The sequence below is a fragment of the Callorhinchus milii genome, unplaced genomic scaffold, assembly GCF_018977255.1.
Source record: "Callorhinchus milii isolate IMCB2004 unplaced genomic scaffold, IMCB_Cmil_1.0 Scaffold5, whole genome shotgun sequence".
In the NCBI taxonomy this organism is placed as follows: Eukaryota; Metazoa; Chordata; class Chondrichthyes; order Chimaeriformes; family Callorhinchidae; genus Callorhinchus; species Callorhinchus milii.
Window position 1 is genome coordinate 52,868,683 of NW_024704746.1, and position 18,777 is coordinate 52,887,459.

At 48.6% G+C, this 18,777-nt stretch overlaps 1 protein-coding gene across 1 annotated transcript in view; it reads left to right on the forward strand.

Moving 5' to 3' along the window:
• Positions 1-18,777, forward strand: part of LOC103186247 (dedicator of cytokinesis protein 4) — a 224,151-nt gene that overhangs the window by 110,340 nt on the left and 95,034 nt on the right. The window contains exons 10-14 of the mRNA XM_042335438.1: positions 101-161; positions 295-442; positions 4,354-4,442; positions 6,472-6,597; positions 18,638-18,762. Coding sequence (XP_042191372.1) covers positions 101-161; positions 295-442; positions 4,354-4,442; positions 6,472-6,597; positions 18,638-18,762 — 549 coding nt within the window. The remainder of the gene's footprint in view (positions 1-100; positions 162-294; positions 443-4,353; positions 4,443-6,471; positions 6,598-18,637; positions 18,763-18,777) is intronic.

Sequence of the window (18,777 nt, forward strand, 5' to 3'; positions counted from 1 at the left end):
TTTCCACATGACTTGTCACTCTGTTTCCACACGACTTGTCACTGTTATGAGCTGTGAGACACTGTTGCTTGTTGAGCTGACATGAAATATAATTTTTCAGGATTTGGGAAGCAGTGACCTCAGGAAGGACACGTACATCACCGTTCACATTATCAGATTAGGTATGACTTCTCCATTTTGGTTTCTTCAAGAACCAAAGAACTTTCAGAAACCTTGCTCACAAGATGTTGATTTGCCAAGCGCCCAGGTGGCCGACAACTAACAGCTGCTCTGCTCTTCCTTTTGCGCTGTCAGGTCGGATGGCGGCAGGCGAAAAGAAGAGCGTTTGCAACACACAGTATCGGAGACCGTTTGGTTGTGCAGTACTGAGCATCGCAGACCTGCTGCAGACAGAGAGGGACTCCAGGGAAGCAAAAGAGGACCACATCCTGAAAGTCTACATGTACGCTGCTCTATTCACTCTGAAAATAATAAGCCCTGGCATCCAGCCTAATATCTTTCCCCCTTTTTGTGGTATGGTTCTTTGTTGACATGGCGAGCTCGCCTTGCAAGCAAGAGGATCTGGGTTTGATTCCCGGGCAGCGCAAAACCTCAGGCAACATTTCTTCCACCACATGCTATTTGCCTAGCAGTGAGTAGGAACCCGGTTGTTAGTCAATTGGCGATTTACTTTCCGGGGGTTATAATCCCTCAAAAACAAAAACAAGAAAAATTGTCACTCAATCCACGACTGTTTGTGGGACACTGCTGTGTGAAATTCCCTCCTGTGCTTTACCCACAAATTACATGGTCAATCCACTTTACAATATATTCTGTGAAATGCAAGGATTATGGAGGCTTCACAAGCGAGAGATGTGGGTTCGATTCCCGGGCAGGGTGAAATGTTGGGCAGGTTTCCTTACTCCACACGCCTCTGTTTACCTAGCGGTAAGAAGGAACTCGGTTGTCAGTCGATTGGCGGATTGCTTTTCTGGGGATGATAATTTCTTCAAACAAAAATAATAAATTGGTCACATTAATCCACGACTGTTTGTGGGACACTGTTATGTGCAATTAGCTGCGGGGTTTCGTCCACAAAATATACAGTCAATTCACTTTACAGTATATTCTGAAGTTCTTTGAGATGTTTTGAAGACATCATAAGGCGCAACATCAAATTCAAGGATTATTATTCACCCTTTCCCACCCATGAAATTTTAATGCTCTACTGCCACCCAGTGGTTGAGCGAAGTGCAGCTGCTGAAATGTACCGAGATGTATGTAGCGCACGTTGACATTGTCTTGCTTTGGGGTTACAGAGGAGCAGGAGTAGGCCATTCAGCCCCTCGAGCCTGTTCCGCCATTCTATTAGATTATGGCTGATCTGTAGCTCAAGTCCATTTACCTGCTCCATATCCCTTCATATTACGTAACACAAATCTGTCTACCTCAGTCTTGAAAATTTGAATTGATCCAGTATCCACAGCTGTTCGGGGGAGAGAGTTCCAGATTTCCACTACCTTTTGTATGAAAGAGTGTTTCCTGATTTTGCTCCTAAATGGGCCAGCTCTAATTTTAAGATGATGTCCCTTGTTCTGCAACCTGTGTTCATAATGTAACCCTTTAAACCCTAGTATCATTGTCCAGCGCCAATACATCCTTCCTGAAGTTGGTGCAGCACATTGACCCAGGCTGATTCCCACCAGCAGAGCACAGACAGTGAGGTCAGCTCACATTTCAACACTATTGAAACAAGGCTAAGCTCTCCCTGGCACGTGCCGTCAAAGGAGGTTGAGGGGTGACCCAGTGAAGTTCTTTAAAATTTTGAAGGAATTTAATCGAGTCAAAAGGGAAAAATTATTTCCACTGGCCGAAATAAGCAAATGGGAAGGTTATGTGATTTTTCTCTCGCTGAAAATACAGTAAAACTCGCATAGGCTAATGATGGTGGTAGATTGCGAAGTTGAACAAGAACGAATCTACGCAAACACTATTTCAGTGAGCGAATAGTGAACCTGTGGAACAGGCTCCCTAGGGAGACGGTTGAAGCAGGAAGTGTTGATTTTTTCAAACACAGATTAAAGTTTTCTTTTAGGAAATAACATATGGGATATAGTACATGGGTAGTTTGGGACATATGTGCGTGCGACCACCACGAATGTGGAAGGCAAACTGGATGGACCTTGGTCTTTTTTTGTCTAGCATTTTTTATGTTCTTATAAGTCTTATCTTTATCAATCATATAAATGCCTGTCATTCATTCTCTCCGAGTCCCATTCAGTTTCCTATCAAAACCACTTAGATTTGTTTATACTTGTCATATTAATCAGCTTGTAACTTGTAACGCAGCTCCCCTCCCCTCCATTACTCCCTTCGATTACTGGCTGCCTTGAATCAAGGAAATGACAGCCTGACTCATCGACGCATGCGCGCTTACCAGCCGGCTGCACTGAATCATGAGAAACATAGTCTTCGCCTGTCGACACAGAGCAGAAGAACTTAATTTCCTTTGATTCAGTGTGATTCCAAAGTTTGCTGGTAAGTGCGCTTTCGGTGACGGGTCACAATGCATTGAATAGTCTTGACTCTTTTTTTGCTCAGCTGGGTGTCTGTCACATGCAGAAACACATCCCCATGTTTAAGAGTATCCATCCCACCTACATATGGAAATCCGAGAGATAGATTGTTGGAATGGAATGCACACTCTCTCCCTGGAGGGACAGATCCTGCTTATCTAATTCTGGAAAGTATTAGGTACAGGTTGGCAACAGCCAAGGTTTGGGGACCCAAAGTGTGTGTTGGGGTAACTGCTGGAGTCTAAACAGCTAAAACCACATAGATTGCCATTGATATCACTGATTGGCAAGCTTTTCCACTGTTTGTCCACCTTGGACCACACTCCCAGGTCAGGCTTAGAGCTTTGGCGTGCAGGGTTAACAGGAGCTGAGTGGGATGACTCCCTGCCCCCAGTAACTGGTCAGCCCTTCCAGGTCCTGTCAATGAGCTGTCATCAGCAATTCCCTGGCGTACTGTATACCGTTGGCTCAGGATCCGGACTACTGAGACTCCTACAGGAGGCTGTCTCAATTCTGACATTCCATTGTCATTAATACGAGCCAATTGACCTCCAAGGAGACTCCCCCCATCCCACGAGGATAGTCACTAGTTGTTCGTTCGACATTCGAAAAGCACGGGTTTGAACCCTCACTAGGGTGGATGGTAGGAGATTCCTTGCGAGCTTCCCAGTGGGCAATACATCTCAGCATGAAATATGCGAGAGCATTGCCACCGTTCTTCCTCTCTGTAGCTCCGACACACGTCCCTTCCCATTGAGAGATGTTTCCACTAATTGGAGTTGCGGAGTTTAAGCAGCAGCACAAACCCAGGGGTGGAACTTCCAGCACAAGAAGATGGAAAACTCTTGCCATGAATTTTTGACTGCCGAGGAACTGATTATGGACCATCAGACAATCAGAGTCAGGAAAATATGATGCAAAACAGCAGTTTCCGTCTGGTTGCTGTGCGGAGTGCAAGCTAGTTTACTTTCAATTCCAGCCCACAGCATACAGGCAATCTCAGGATGGGTTTGGTAGGGTAAATAAGTTATTTTCAAGTCAGTGATTTGGGGACATAGTTATAAGATAGTTACAAGAACAGCGAAAGGAGAACTTAGGAGGCATTGTTTCATCCAGAAAGTTGTTATGATGTGGAACACCCTGCTGAGTAAGTTTGAGGAGGTGAAGTCCATTGTGACTTTCAAGAGGGAAGTAGACAGGCACGTAAGGACAGGGCGTTGAAGGGCCATGGGGATAAGGCAGGGTGGTGGGATTATATTGATCTCCTTGCTCTGTGAGCAGGTGTGGACTCGATGGGCCGAATGGCCTCCTTTGTTGAAGAGTTCTAGGTTTCTGTGTCCTATGACTGGTTAAACTAAGCTGTGTATTTCCTTTGTGATATAACTTGTTAAACTGAGTTGTGTGTTCCCTTCGTCCACAAAATATACAGTCAATTCACTTTACTGTAGCTCCGTGGTTAGAGCACTCGCTTTGCAAGCGGGAGACCTGAGTTCAATTACAGGGAGAGGGCGAAACCTTGGGCAAGTTTCCTTACTCCACACAGAGCCTAATAATAATCCCTCCAAAACCAAAAACAATAATAAATTGGTCATTTTCAATCAACGACTGTTTGTGGGACATTGCTGTGCGCAATTGGCTGCCGCGTTCGCCCACAAATATACAGTCAATTCACTTTACAGTGTGTTCTGTGAAGCGCTTTGGGATGTCCTCCCGACGTGAAAAGCGCTATATCAAATGCAAAGATTATTATTATAATGTAACTAGTTTAACTGAGCTGTGGGTTCCCTTTGTGTTCCAGGTGCAATACAGAGAGTGAATGGTACCAAATACATGAAAATATTATCAAGAAATTGAATGCACGATACAACTTGACAAGTTCCAATGCTGGTGAGTTTGACGTTTCCGGCTGATGTGGGATGGAAGGCCTTGATTTAGTGCCTCGTACACAATCAGTGGTGAACCTCCATTGAATGATGGAATCAAGCCCACCTCAAACAGGGCTTTACAGAGGGAAATGTATTCATGTTTTTTTATAGAAATCGTATTCTCTTTGACCGAGCCTTCAGCTCCCCTCTCGACTCTCTTCCCTCTCCTCGCTCCCTCCCTTCCCTCCCCTCACCCTGACCATTTCCCCCCTCCTCGCTCCCTCCCTTCCCTCCCCTCACCCTGACCATTTCCCCCCTCCTCGCTCCCTCCCTTCCCTCCCCTCACCCTGACCATTTCCCCCCTGCTCGGGTCATGACCCAACTGTGCAGCGCCTTGGGACGTCCTCCTGACGTGAAAGGCGCTTTATAAATGGAATCTTGTTGTTGTTGTTGTACACAACTCTGAAGCATTTCATTCTCTCCCATGCTGGGCTATTTGAGCCTACCATCTTATTCTTGCTTGCCTCAATGCCTCCCTATCTCCCAGCAGATCAAGTTCAAGACCTTACCTTTACCTTTAAATACTTCCAGAACCTTGTCAGCTCTCCCCTCCCTCCCGGTGACCAGCAGCCAATTTGCACACAGCAATGTTCTACAAACAGCCATGGAAGGAGTGACCAATTTTTATTTAGTGGATTGTTGGCCTGGACACTGGGAGAGAGAAACTCCCTTCTCTTTTTGAATAGGTCCATGGGATCTTTACAGCCCACTTAAACAGGTCTCTGTTTAATGTCTCATCTGAAGGACAGCACCTCTGACAATACAGTGCTCCCCCAGCACTGCACTGGAGTATCAACTTAGACTGTTGTGTGCTCAAAGTTCTGATTTGAGTCTTGTTGAGCATGGAATTGACTGCTCAGTGGGATCTCAGCATACCAGTGGAGAATATCTTGCAGTCTCATCCCTGACAACCATCTGTTTTATTAGTGTACTTGTTAACTGTTGAAACCATCTGTCATCAGGTTTCACTTTATCGCAATCTCTGGAGTGCTTCGCACCAGACCTTTCTCCGGTGAAAACAAATGTTTTACTTAACTCTCCCTGTCCTCTGCGGTTGATGGAGTCCTGTAGTGTAGCAGATAGTGCGATCACCTCACAAGCGAGAGCACCCGGGTTCAATTCCAGCAAAACCTTAGGCATGTTTTCTTACTCCATAAGCCTCTGTTTATCTATCAATAAGTAGGAACCCACATATTAGTCGATTGGCGGATTTCTTTTCCGGGGGTAATAATCCCCTAAAAAGAAAATTTGGTCACTCAATCCACGCCTGTTTGTGGGACACTGTTCCGTGCAATTGGAGTTTTGCCCATAAAATACGCGGTCAATCCACTTTACAGTATATACTGTGAAGCACTTTGAGGTATCTCAACGACATGATAAGGCCCTATATAAAATGGAAGTATTATTATTATGGAATGTTGCAACCAGTGCTTGTACAATTTTTTATTACATTTTTGATTTTTACCTTTGCAAGGGTTGAGGTTGAGAAGCGGTGAGCAGAATAAGAGACAAACAAGATTACTCCCAGCTCCAAAGGAACAGCTAGCATGACCCATCCCTGACTCACACATTTTCGTGGTCAAAGTCTTGTTATTTCCCATTCTTTTCGTCTCTTATCTAAAAGGCCGCAACTGAGGTGCAGTCCTACAGTGACCCATAAGATCAAAGGATCAGTTCAGATGAAGAAGTCCCTTAGACCCACCTGATCTCATTCTTTCAGAACACCCACCCTACTGTTCCCCCGTGACAGCATCAAGCTGCCTTTATCCATCACTGCTTCTGACAGTGAGAATCACATTCTCACCACCCTTTGTGTGAAGAGTTTTACCCTCCTAAACTCTTATCAGATCTACTTGTGGCACAGTTATATTTACGCACCCTTCCACCTGCCCCATCCTTTTAGTCTGTTTTATTTTGTCAGATGTGACTTTGAGGAGTGTGACTATTGGCTGGACGTTGGACCTCACCTGTCTTTCCCCTCTGTGTTGAAGGTCTGTCAGTGGTGCTGCAGCTGCTTCATGGAGAGATGGATCAGATCCGGAGAGAGTACCCAGTTCTCTTCACCCGAGGAGTGGCTGTCACCAGGAAGCTGGGCTTCTCTGACATTATAATGCCAGGTGAGCCCAGAGAGCGACAGATTAAAACTGACCAAACTGGTTGCTGGAAGTAACTAATTTAGCCTGCTCACTCTTGCCTCTGAGACAGAAGGTTGTGGGATCAAGCCTCAGGTCAGAACTTGGTGGAGTCCTGTAGAATAGTGGTTAGCATGCTCGCCTCGCAAGCGAGAGAAACTGGGTTTGATTCCCGGGCAGGGTGAAACCTTAGGCAAGTTTCCTGACTCCTCACACCTCTGTTTACATAACAGTAAGCAGGTTAGTCGATTAGAGGATCGCTTTCCAGGAGTAATAATCCCTTTAAAAAAAATGGTCACTCAATCCACGAATGTTTGTGGAACATTGCTGTGTGCAATTGGCTGCCGGGTTTCACCCACAACATACACAGTCAATTCCCTGAACAATATATTCTGTGAAGAGCTTTGAGGCGTCTTAACTGCAATATATCAAATGCAAGGATTATTATTATTATTTTATTATTATTATCACATAGTCTAAGATGACACTCCAATGTAGTGCTGGGTGTGTTCCATTGTTGGACGTGCCGTCCTTCAGTTAACAACAACAACAATAACTTGGATTTATATAGCGCCCTCCACGCCGGACGGTGTCTCAGAGCGCTTTACAGTAACGGATCCCGGGACCGAGCCAGGAGGAGAGGGAAGAAGGTGACCAAAGGCGCAGTCGAAAAGAAAGGTCTTCAGCAGAGACCTGAAAATGGGAAGGGAGGGAGCGAGACGAAGGGAGGGAGGAAGGCAGTTCCAGAGCCTCGGCGCCTAGTGGCTGAAGGCACGGCCGCCGAGGGTGGAGCGGAGGACTCGGGAGATGAGGGGGAGGCCAGACACGGAGAAACAAAGGCAACGGGTACTGTTTTGAGGAGAGAGGAGGTCAAAGAGGTAGGGAGGTGCAGAGGAGTGCAGGGACTTGAATATAAGGGTGAGGATCTTGAAATCGATCCTCTCTGGGACAGGCAGCCACTGCAGTCTGGCAAGGACTGGGGTAATCAGGGAGCGGAGTTTGGTGCGGATAAGAATGCGGGCGGCAGAGTTTTGCATGACCTGGATTTTATGAATGGTAGTGGAGGGGAGACCGGCAAGGAGGGCGTTGGAGTAGTCCAGCTGAGAGGTGACAAAGGCATGGACCACGGTTTCAGCAGCTTTTGGGGAGAGGTATTGGCGGAGACGGGCGATGCGTCGGAGATGGTAGAAGGCGGTGCTGGTGAGGGACCAGATGTGGGGGAGGAAGGATAATTGGGGGACGAACCTGACGCCGAGGATGCGTATGGGTTCGGAGAGTTTTAGGGGGAGGTCGGGTAGGTGGAGGAGGTGAGAGCCGTGAGATTTTAGACGTTGACGAGAGCCAAAGAGTATAGCTTCCGTCTTGTCAACGTTCAGTTGAAGGAAGTTTGCGCTCATCCAGCCCCTGAGATCTGACAGGCAGGCTGACAGAACATCAAGGGGCTGGGGGTCGCAAAGAGAGGTTGAAAGATAGAGTTGGGTGTCATTTGCATACATGTAGAAATGTACCCCATGTCTACGGATGACATCACCAAGAGGGAGCATGTAGATCAGAAAGAGGAGAGGGCCAAGGATGGATCCTTGGAGTACCCCAAAGGTGACCAGGTGAGAGTGGGAGAAGCCGTTTGTGCAGATGTACAGATGTACATCTGCACAAGCCGTTTGTGCAGTTGTGCAGATGTGCAGATGTACTGCTGGTGGATTGTGAGGTAGGACTCGAACCAGGCGAGTGCAGTCCCACTGAGGTGGATGACGGAGGAAAAGCGATGGAGGATGGCTTGATCGACTATATCGAACGAGGTGGAGAGGTCCAGGAGAACAAGGAGGCAGAGGGAGCACTGGTCACAGATAGAGAGAATGTCGTTTGTGACTTTCACAAGCGCAGTCTCTGTACTGTGGGCAGAGCGGAAACCGGACTGGAGGGGTTCGAAGAGGGAGTGGGAGTAGAGGTGTGCGCCAAGTTGGTTGGCAACGACGCGTTCTAGAACTTCTGAGAGGAAGGGCAGGTTAGAAATAGGGCGGTAGTGGCTGGGGTTTGAGGGATCTAGGGAAGGTTTTTTAAGGATGGGGGTGATGACAGAAGTTTTGAGGGAGGCAGGGACTGATCCAGAGGAGAGGGGTTGGGCAGAGGAGGAGGAGCTGGGTGACCAGTAAGTTAGTGGGGAGGGGGTCGAGGCAGCAGGTGGTGTGTTTCATGGAGGTGATGGTGGGTGAGAGGGAGGAGGGAGAAATGGGGAGGAAGGAATGTAGAATGGGAGTGGTGGTAGGAGCAGATGATGAGGAAGATGAGGGGGACAGAAAGGGCATGGTGGTGGGTGACAAGATGCAGGTGGATGAGGCTGCCTGGTGGATGTTAAGTATTTTAGAAGAAAAGAAGTCCATGACCTCCTCGCACTTGGCATTTGATGTGAAGTTTGAGGAGGCCTGAGGGGGGGGCACGGAGGAGGTAGTGGGTGGTGGAAAAAAGGATTTTAGGGTTGTGTTTAGCCTCCAAGACAATGTTGGAGAAGAAGGCCGTTTTTGCACGAGTCAAAGAACGGCGGTAGCTGTGGAGATACTCGAAGCCGTGGGTGATGATGAGGTCAAGTGCGTGACCACAGTTGTGGGTGGGTGAATTTATATGGAGGGTGAGGTTTAGGGAGGAGAGGAGGGCAGTGAAATCGGCAGAAGTGGTGCAAGGGGAGTTTAGGTGGAGGTTGAAATCGCCCATTATGAGTAGGCGCTCGGAGCAGAGGGACAGGGAAGAGAGGAGGGTAGAGATGTCTGTGTGGAAGGAGTCGGGCGGGTTGGGGGGGCGGTAGATAAGGAGGATTTTCAAAGGGAGAGATGGGTGGAAGAGGGTGAGGTGCTCGAAGGAGGGGAAGCAGCCAGAGGAGTAGGGAGTGAGACCAAGGGAGGCTTTGAAAATGAAGGCCACCCCGCCACCACGCTGGTTTGGACGGGGGTGTGTGTGGTGGAAGGTGTAGCCTGGAGGGGAGCATTCCACTAGGGGGACGGAGTCATTGGAGGAGAGCCAGGTTTCGGTGAGCCCAAGAATGTCAAGGTGCTCGTCCAGGATGAGGTCGTGGATGGTGAGGGCTTTATTTGAGAGGGAGCGGACATTTTGGAGGGAAATGCGGGTGGGTTTGCAGGAGGGAGGGGAGGGAGGAGAGAGTGGTGCGGAGAGGATTTTGGGTTGTGCAGGAGAGATGGTTGTGGAGAGTGGTGTGAGTGGAGAGTTGTGGAGGGTACGTATGAGGGAGGGGGAAGTTGGATTTGCCTTAAGGAGGCGGTTTGAGAGGAGGGAGTGAATGATTAGACACGTGGGGTTGCTGCTCTGGGACAGCCAGTGCAGGGAGCCACGATGGGCCCGGCGGAGGATGCCCAGGCTGGAGCAGAGGGAAGTGGCGATGGGGTTGAGGAGAGAGAGAAGGCGGGGAGGGCGGTGGGAGAGAAGGACAGAGGGGGAGTAACGGATAGAGGGGTGTGGAAGGAGAGACATGGAGGGGGTTGAGATTCTCATTCAGAACTCTGCCGCCCGTATTCTCACCCGCACTAAACTCCGCTCCCCGATCACCCCAGTCCTTGCCAGACTGCACTGGCTCCCTATCCCAGAGAGGATCGATTTCAAGATCCTCACCCTTGTATTCAAGTCCCTGCACTCCTCTGCACCCCCCTACCTCTCTGACCTCCTCTCTCCTCAAAACAGTACCCGTTGCCTTCGTTCCTCCGGGTCTGGCGTCCTCCTCCTCGTCCCCCGAGTCCTCCGCTCCGCCCTCGGCGGCCGTGTCTTCAGCCATTATGCCCTGGAACTGCCTTCCTCACTCCCTTCGTCTCGCTCCCTCCCTTCCCATTTTCAGGTCTCTGCTGAAGACCTTTCTTTTCGACCTCACCTTTGGTCACCTTCCCCCCCTCCCCCTGGCTCGGCCCCGGGATCCTAAACTGCAAAGCGCTCTGAGACGCCGTCCGGCGTGGAGGGCGCTATATAAATCCAAGTTGTTGTTGTTGAGAGGAGAGACATAGAGGGGGAGGCTTGGGTTGGGGCGGCAGCCAAAATGCGCACGCAGAGACCGGGAGCGAGCGATCAGTGGGACGGCATCAGCCCGCAGGCTTAACCTCCCAGGTCATGACCGAGTGGCAGTGACTGCCAGGCCATTGTTGTTGTTGTTGCTGGGTTTTTTTTATAATTTTTTTATTAACTGCGATGTCACGCTGACGTCACTTTGTGAAACATGCCCGCCCTACCCCCTCACTTACCTCAGCTCCTACCTCGGCTCCCGACTCAGTGGCTCCTCACCTGGCTGTGCTTTATATACATGGCTAGGCCTCGGCTCCGCCCCGCACTCTCCTATCTTAGAAGATATACTACAACCTTACACTTCACTCTGGTCTCGCCTCACTCTGGACGTAGCTCACTCTGGGCCCTCTGCTCGAGTGCTCAGTTAAGACATTTAACTGAGACCCAGTCTGCCTGTTCAGGTGGATGTAAAAGATCCCATGGCACTGTTTGGAAAGTGATGTCTTAACTCTTCAGAGGATGTACTGTAAAGTGGAGTTGCTGTGTATTTTGTAGGCCAATGATCCCCCAAATTAAATTGATCAATTACTCCATAGCTGTTTGTAGAACATTGCTGTGTGTAATTGGCTGCCGCGTTTCGCCCATAAAATTCACTACACTTTACAGTATATTCTGTGAAGCAGTTTAAGAAGTCTTGATGACATGATACAGCGCAAAATCAAGTGTAGGGATTATTATAATTCCTCTGGAACTCATCGTGTGTTGTTGTTGCACGCTCATCTCCTGCTCCTCCGGGTTTTTTATGCAAACTGAAGCATGATAGATTACTGTAAGAAATCTGCAAATTGTTCCCGTAGTATCTTTGATCTTCAAAACTGCTTCTGTTTAGGAACTGGAAATGACAAAACCGTAGAAAGCATTGCCCCTGTTATTTTTGTTACCCCTGTTACTCCACTCCGCCCTTCCAGCCATAAAGTAATCATAAAACATTCTCGTCTGTGTGTCAGAAGGTTGTGGGTTCAAGCCCCTTTGGATCAGATGTTAAACCCAGGTCTCATCTGCCTGTTCAGGTGGGTGTTAAAGATCCAGTGGCACTATTGGGAAAGAGAAAGGGGTTTCTGTCTCCCGGTGGCCTGGCAACTAACCCCTCAAATTTAAAAAGAATCTGTGAAAAAAGTCAATCCACTTCACAGTGGAACGCTTTGATGCATCTCGACGCTTCACAAGATACACTGAAGGTCGGAGTGACTGTGTATTTTGGAGGCAAATGCGGCAGCTAGTTTGCGCACAGCAGTGTCCCACAAATAGCCATGGAGTGAGTGACCAATTTTATTTGAGGGGTTGTTAGCCAGGACACCAGGAGAGAAAGAAACTCCCTTCTCTTTTTGAATAGTATCATGGTGTCTTTAACGTCCACCTGAACAAGCAGACCGGTCCTTGGTTTAACGTCTCATCTGAAAGATGGCACCTCCAACAATGCAACTCACCCCAGCATTGCATTGGAATGTCATTTTAATCAATGTGATTCCAAGTCTCGAGGTGGGACTTGAACCCACAACTTTCTGACTCAGAAGCAAGAGTGCTACCACTGCTCCAGGCTGATTTTTAATTTTAATCATTTGTCTGTAGCAGCTCTGGTTGTCTCTCTTTAATCTGAGTCATGTTCATAAACCTTTTGTTAATGTTTCCTTCAGGGAGCAGGGAACACCCAAGTTAACTGCATAATATCTGTATCGGATTGAAATGCCACAAAGTAGAATGAGCAGTGTAACTCTGAATGACTGGGACCCTCAGCATTCACTATAAAAGCATTTGACGCCTTGCCTGTTAAACTCCTGCACACACACAAAAAGAGGCAGGATAAAGGGATGCAAAATGTAGCAATTTCAAACACAATAAAGGGATCAGACGGGAAGAGTGCAAAGCAGACAAAGGCAGTTTTTGAATGCATGCGCGTAAATGCATGGAGTGTGACAAATACGGTTGGTGAGCTGTAGTTGCCACATAGGATGATGTGGCAATAACAAAGATTTGGCTCAAACAAGGACAGGAATGGGAGTTTATCGTTCCTGGCTACAATGTATTCAGGAGGGGGTGGGTTGGCACTATTGATCAAAAATTCTGTTACAGGCCTGGAAAGGCATGATGTGCTAGAAGGATCTATTTGGTTAGAGTTAAAGAGCAGAAGAGGAGCTGTTACGCTGCAGGGTGTATACTATAGATCACCAAATAGTGGGAAGGAGATAGAGGAGCAAATCTGAAAGCAGATTTCAGAAAGATGTAAAAACAATAGAGTTGTGATAATGAGGGACTTAAATTATCCAATGAAAGATCGGGAAAAAAACAGTGTAAAGGGCACGAAGGGGTAGCATTCCTGAAATATGTATCATCGGGTTCCAATCCCTTTAGTTATGGAAGTAGTTAAGGAATAATCCAAGGTGAAGATACTCAATTGGAAGAGAGCTAATTTCAGAGAGTTGAAAAGGGATCTGGCCTAAGTGGATTGGAAACAAAGATTGGCAGGTAAAACATTAAAGAAGGCAATGGTTGGATATTGACCAAACACTTTCCCGTGAGGGGAAAGGTAGGGGCATCCAGAGCTAGAGCTCCCTGGATGACTAAAGAAATTGGGATTAAAATGAAACCGAAAAAGGGGGCTTATGATAAATGTCAGTTTCATAAAACAATAAAGAATCAAGTAGAGTACAGAAAGGCAAGAGGAGAAAAAGTGAATAAGAGAGGCAAAAAAGTGAATGAGAAAAGATTAGCAGGTAACATAAAAAGGTCTTTTCTAAACATATTAAGAGTAAAAGGATGGTCATAGCAAGTGTGGGGCTGATTAGGGACCAAAGAGAAAAACTTCTTATAAGGCTGAGGTAGTGAATGAGTACTTTGCAAATGTCTTCACAAAAGAGGATGCTGCCAATGTAAAGGAGGAGAGGGTAGAAAAATTGGATACAATAAAAATAGAGAGGAGGTACTGAAAAGATTAGCAAAGCTCAAAGTAGAAAAGTCACCCGGTCCGTATGGGATGCATACTACAACAACAACAAGATTACATTAGTATAGTGCCTTTCACGTCAGGAGGACGTCCCAAGGCGCTGGACAGAGTACAGCATTTCAGACCCGAGCTGGGGTTGGGGGGGTAAGGGAAGGGGGGTGGCCGATGGCATGGTTGAAGAGGAGGGTCTTGAGGCGGGACTTGAAGGAGGCTAAGGAGGGGGCGAGGCGGAGGGACTGGGGGATGGAATTCCAGAGGTTGGGGGCAGAGTGGCTGAAGGCTCTCCCGCCAATGGTGGAGCGGGTGGGTTGGGGGATGTAGAGCAGGCCAAAGCCGGCTGAACGGGGGGAACGGGTGGGTTGGTAGGGGGTTAGGAGGTTGCAGAGGTAGGGTGGGGTGAGGCCATGGAGGGCTTTTTATGTGAGGACCAGGATCTTGAACTGGATCCTCTGAAGGATAGGGAGCCAATGGAATTGGGCGAGAGTGGAAGAGATGGGGTCACGGAGTTTGCTGCGGGAGGGGATACGGGCTGCAGAGTTCAGGATTATCTGCAGCCTGTGAAGGGAGGAGTTGGGAAGGCTGACAAGCAGGACGTTTGCATAGTCGAGCCTGGAGGTGATGAAGGCATGAACAAGAGTTTCAGCGGCCTGAGGGGTGAGGTAGCGGTGGAGTTGGGCGACGTTACGGAGGTGAGGGAAGGCAGAGCGGGTTATGGGTTGAATGTGGGGGAGAAAAGACAGTTGAGGGTTGAACAAGACACCCAGGTTCCTGACTGGCTTGGTGAGTTACAGTGTGCAACCATGGAGGTTAATGCTGCCAGAGCCTGAGGTGCAGAGGCACTGGCGCGAGCCAAACAGGAGGGCCTCAGTCTTGTTCACATTCAACTGTAGGAAATTTGCCCTCATCCAGGACTTAATGCAGTCTTGTCAGGACAGCAATGGTGCTGGAGTTGAGGGTGGAGGCAGAAAGATAGAGTTGGGTGTCATCCGCATACATATGGAAGTTGACCCCATGTCTGCGGATGATGTCACCAGGGGGAGCATGTAGATATTAAAGAGCAGAGGGCCAAGGACAGAGCCCTGGGGGACGCCAGACGTGACAGTGTGGGGGCTGGAGGAGAAACCGTTAGAGGCAACAAAGTGGAGACAGTGAGAGAGATAGGAATCAAACCAGGCAAGGGCAGATCTGTAAAGATTGAGTAAAGCGGAGAGGCGGTGTATGAGGATGGAGTGGTCGACAGTGTCGAAGGTGGCAGAGAGGTCGAGGAGGACAAGGAGGCAGAGGGAGCCCTGATCACAGATGTTCAGAATGTCATTAGTGACTTTGACCAGGGCTGTTTCCATGCTGTGGCCAGCGTGGAAGCCGGATTGGAGGGGTTCAAAGAGGGAATGGCGAGAGAGAGAAAGGAGCGGAGCTGGGAAGCGACTAGATTGCTGAGGGAAGTTAGAGTGGAAATAGCTTAGGCTCTGGCCACAATCGTCAATACCGCCCGCATAGGGAGTAGTGCCTGAATACTGGAGAGTTGCAAATGTTGCACCCCTGTTCAAAAAAGGGGAGAGGGATAAACCTAGTAATTACAGACCAGTCTGCCAATGTTGATGTTGGGGAAACTTGTAGATAATCCGGGACAAAATAAATTTTCACTTGGAAAAACATGGGTTAATAAAGGGACAGTCAACAAGGATTTGTTAATGGCAAATCATGTCTAAATAACTTGATTAAGGGAGGTTGAAGAAGATTCAATAATAGCTTTCAAAAGGGCATTAGATAGATACTTAAAAAGGAAAAATTTGCAGGGCTATCGGGTGGGGGAGTAGGACTAGTTGGTAGGTCTTGGTAGGACGAACGGCCTCCTTCTGTGCTGTAATATTCTATGATTCTGTGATATACAACAACAACAAAATTATGTTTGCATATTGCCTATCACATCGGTAGGATGTCCCAAGACGCTGGACAATCAGTGTTTCAGACTTGAGCTGGGGTTCGTGATTGGGGAGGATGGAGGGCAGGGGGGGAAGCAAGGTGATCGAAAGCACGATCGAAGAGGGGGGGTTCTTGAATGGGAGACGTGAAGCAGGCCGGAGCGTGCTGAGCGATGGGGGTGGGCAGGATGGTAGGGGGTTGGGAGTTTGCAGAGGTAGGGGTGGAACAAGGCCATGGAGATTTAAAGATGAGGACCAGGATCTTGAACTGCATCCTCTGTGTGATGGGAAGCCAGTGGAGTTGGGCGAGGATGGGGGTGATAGGGTCACAGAGCCTGGTGCAGGAGAGGACACGGGCTGCAGAGTTCTGGATGATCTGCAGCCTATGGAGGGAGGATTTGGGAAGGCCGACAAGCAGGGAGTTTGAATAGTCAAGCCTCGATGTTATGAATGCGTGTATGAGGGTTTCGGCGACCTGTGGTGAGGCAGTGGCAGAGCCGGGTGATGTTACGGAGGTGGGGGAAAGGCAAAGCGGGTCATGGCACGGATATGAGGTAGAAAGGATAGTTGAGGGTCAAGTCAAGATGCCAAGCTTCCGGTCTGGCTTAGTAAGATGGAGTGTGCATCCATGGATGGTGATGCTGTAAGCGGCCTCGCTCTTGTTGATGTTCAACTGTAGAAAGTTAGCTCTCATCCAGGACGCTGTCTGACAAATAAGAGCGGAGGCAGAGAGGTACAGTTGTGTCATCCAAGTTGACCCCATGTCTGTGGATGATGTCACCAAGAGGGAGCATATGGATGTTGTAAGGGAGGGGACCAAGGGCAGAGCCCTGAGGAACAGTGCACGAGACTGTGCGGGGGCTAGAGGAGAAACCGTTTGTGTAGATGAAGTGGAAGCAGTGTGAGAGGTACAATCTGAACCATTCAAAGACAGAACCGTGAAGGTTGAGAGGAGAGGTGGTGGATGAGGATAGAGTGGTCAACAGTGTCGAAGGCAACAAAGAGATCAAGGAAGACAAGGAGGCAGAGGGAGCCCTGGTTGCAGATGGACACGAGGAAGAATACGAGGAAGTCCAGCATCGCCTCCAGTAGGCATTGGAGATGAGGATGGGTGAGGCATGAGAGGGTGGGTGGAGGAGCCGGTTGGTACTGGAGAAGAGGAGCCTGGGGTTGTCCTTGGCCTCCAAGATTGTCTTGGACTAGAATGATGATTTAGCGGAGGCGAGGACGGAGCGGTAAGATTTGGTAAGGTCCAGCCAGATCTGGAGATGGACCATTAAGTTTGATGTAAGCCAGGTGCATTCAGCACCTGTGTTTTAAAGGAGCGGAGGTGGCTGGTGTACCATGGTGACTTTCGTGAGTTGGAGATGGTTCGGAAGTGAGGGGAGTAAAGGAATGGAGAGTGGTGGAGAAGGAGCTGCGGAAAAGAGTGACCGAGGAGGAAGGTCATTACGGGAGGAAGCCCAGAGGGGAAGGAGTTCAGGTGACTCCAAGGGAACGGAGAGAGAGGGGGAGAGATTTTTTCCAGGAGCGGTAGGAGATGGAAGTGGGTTGGGTGACAGTGGGGAGAGGGATTGAGGAGTTAAGGGAGATGAAGTAATGGTCCGAGATTGCTTTGTCGATGATGGTGAGGTCCGAGATGGTGAGGCCCCGAATGATCACCAGGTCGAGGGGGGTGACTGCAGACACAGGTGTAGATGTTGGGGAGGAAGGTGGGGGGAGAGCTTGGGGGGGTGATAGATAAGGAGAATTTTGAGGGAAAGGTTGGAGGGGTCATAAAGGGTAAGGTCCTCGAAGGAGGGGAAGGTTCCAGAGGAGTAAGGGGATAGGCCGTGCGGGGACCGGGAACTGAGAGTCATTCCGCCACCATGGTGATTAGGTCATGGGGTACGATGGAAGGTGTAGCCGGGTGGTGTGGCCTCTATCAGGGGGAAGGTGTCGTCTGGAGTAAACCAGGTTTCAGTGAGGGTGAGGATGTCGATGTTTTCTTTGGCAATGAGATCTTGGATGGTGAGTGTTTTATTGTAGAGGGAGCGGGCATTTTGTAGGCCGATGCAGAGGGAACAGACAGTTGGTGATGGAGTGTGGGGGGCGAGGTGGGGAGGGTGAGGACTGACAGGGAGGGTGGGGATGTGGATGAGGGAGGAGAGGTTGGCCCCCATGTTCAGGGACGAAGGGGCCTTGCGGCGAGAATGGGGGATATTCTCGCCACAAGGTCCATCGGTCCCTGACCATAGGGGCCAACCTCGATAGGGCACTCAGAGTGGCTACTTTTGGACAGCCAGCAGCGTCTGCTCGACGGAGGATTCGCAGGCTGGAGCAGAGGAGGATTCACAGACTGTAGCAAATATAGTGCCTTATCACGTTGTTGGTATCACGTCTTAAAGTACAGACTTTTTGTGTTTCAAGACCCTATGTTGGGACGTGGGGCTTGAACCCACAGATGCCTGACTCAGAGGCAAGCGTGCTAACAAATAAGCCAGATTGATGCCTCTTAAAGGTCCCAATGACACCAATCAAAAAAAGAGAAGGGAGTTTCTCCTGGCGTCCGGGCTAACAATCCTTCAGATTAATAAGGGCATTCACTGCTTGGATGTTTGCGGGAACTTGATTTGTGTGGCATGTCTCTCTAAGGGAACAGTCACTACACTTGACATTACTTATCTGTAAAGTGCTTTGAGTTGTTTCAGTGTGATAATATGCTATAAAGTTATAAAGTGCCATAATAATAATCTTTGCATTTGATATAGCATAAAATCATGTCGTTGAGACGTCTCAAAGTGCTTCACAGAATATATTTTTAAATGAATTGATTGTGTATTTTGTGGGTGAAAAAAGTAAAGGGTATCCTGGTATCCTAGTCAATAATCCCCTCAAATAAAAATTTGGACACTTACTCCACGCCTGTTTGTGGGACATTGCTGGCTCAATGGACTGCTGCATTTCACCCACAAAATACATAGTCAATCCACTTTACAGTATATCCTATGAAGCTCTGTCTCAATGACGTGATAAGGCACTATATCAAATTCAAGGATTATTATTATTATTATTCCTCCCTCAGAACTGTTGATTAAAACTGGATACTTTCCCTTGTGTTTGCCAGGTGATATTCGGAATGACTTGTACATCACACTGGAGAGAGGGGAGTACGACAAGGGGGGGAAGAGCGTGGCCAGGAATGTAGATGTCACCATGTACGTGCTGGATAGTGAAGGGCAGATTATAAAGGTAATTCACATTGCT